The sequence below is a fragment of the Nestor notabilis genome, unplaced genomic scaffold (assembly GCF_000696875.1).
Source record: "Nestor notabilis isolate BGI_N333 unplaced genomic scaffold, ASM69687v1 scaffold18656, whole genome shotgun sequence".
In the NCBI taxonomy this organism is placed as follows: Eukaryota; Metazoa; Chordata; class Aves; order Psittaciformes; family Psittacidae; genus Nestor; species Nestor notabilis.
In genome coordinates, this window is record NW_009932603.1 from 861 (window position 1) to 1,925 (window position 1,065).

General features: G+C 61.9%; 1 protein-coding gene across 1 annotated transcript in view; it reads left to right on the forward strand.

Moving 5' to 3' along the window:
• Positions 1 to 252: 252 nt before the first annotated feature.
• The window catches only part of AK1 (adenylate kinase 1), a gene marked incomplete at its 5' end in the record, with an annotated part of 2,214 nt that continues 1,401 nt past the window's right edge, over positions 253 to 1,065 (forward strand). The window contains 2 exons of the mRNA XM_010016486.1: positions 253 to 288; positions 923 to 1,065. The exon at positions 923 to 1,065 is cut by the window's right edge and continues 13 nt beyond it. Of these exons, the coding sequence (XP_010014788.1) occupies positions 253 to 288; positions 923 to 1,065 (179 nt within the window). The remainder of the gene's footprint in view (positions 289 to 922) is intronic.

A 1,065-nucleotide genomic window follows, 5' to 3' on the forward strand; every position in this document is an offset into this window, starting at 1 on the left:
GTGGCAGTGGGATTCCAGCCCCGTGGCCAAAGCACCACTGGGTCTCTGTGCTCAGCCATGGCCTGTTCAGGTGATGAGGACAGGGGGGACATGCAGCAGTTGCCCTCCACTTGCCCTGCACCAGGGCTCTGGACTCGGTGCCCTCCATCCCTGGGGATGCTTGCCCTGGATCTGGCACCCCCCGGGGACACTGTGCCTCCCAGTGGCCTTTCTGGCTTTGGATAGTTCTTTTTATCCCTTTCTTTCTTCCAGAAAAACTCAAGAACCACAAAATCATCTTCGTGGTGGGTAAGTCTGTGTCTGGGTCCTGTCGCTGGGGGCGGTCAGGGCCATGGCCCAGCCCTTTTCCTCTGCATCTCTGGGGTGGGAGCTGTGGGGAGCAGCCGGTGCCCAGGGCTGAGGCTGTGGGACCTCAGCTGTCCCCTCAGTGGGGTGGCCGTGGCTCCAGCCCGGCTCCTTGAGGCTGTGGCAGGATGTGGTAGAGGGCACCTCTGGCTGGGCATGGGGTGGCAGCATCTGGGGTGATGTGACAGTAAACACCTGGGGGATGATGTCTTGGGTGCCATCAGGCACCTTGATGCCAGTGGGGTTACGATGGCCATTACCAATGGGACAGTGATGTCCTGCATCCCACATGAGGTGGTGATGTCCTGCATGCTGATGGGGTCGTGATACCCTGGGTGCTGTCGTGACAGTGACGTCCTGGGTGCTGGTGGGGTGGTGATGCCATCGGGGTGGTGGTACCCACATTGCCAGCAGCCCCAAGCACTTGGCATCTCCCACCCCAGGAGCATTCGTCCGGTGCCGACCCCCATCTCACCAGGCTCTGAGGCCTCCTGTGGGTCTGTTCTGCTGCCTCCATGTACCACTGCAGCTCCTTACCCATGGCTTGGGGCACGTGTGGCCCTCGTGTGATCTGCAGGTGGCCCCGGCTCAGGGAAGGGGACCCAGTGTGAGAAGATCGTGCAGAAGTATGGCTATACCCACCTCTCCACGGGGGACCTGCTGCGCGCAGAGGTCGGCTCGGGCTCGGAGCGGGGCAAGACGCTGAAGGCCATCATGGAG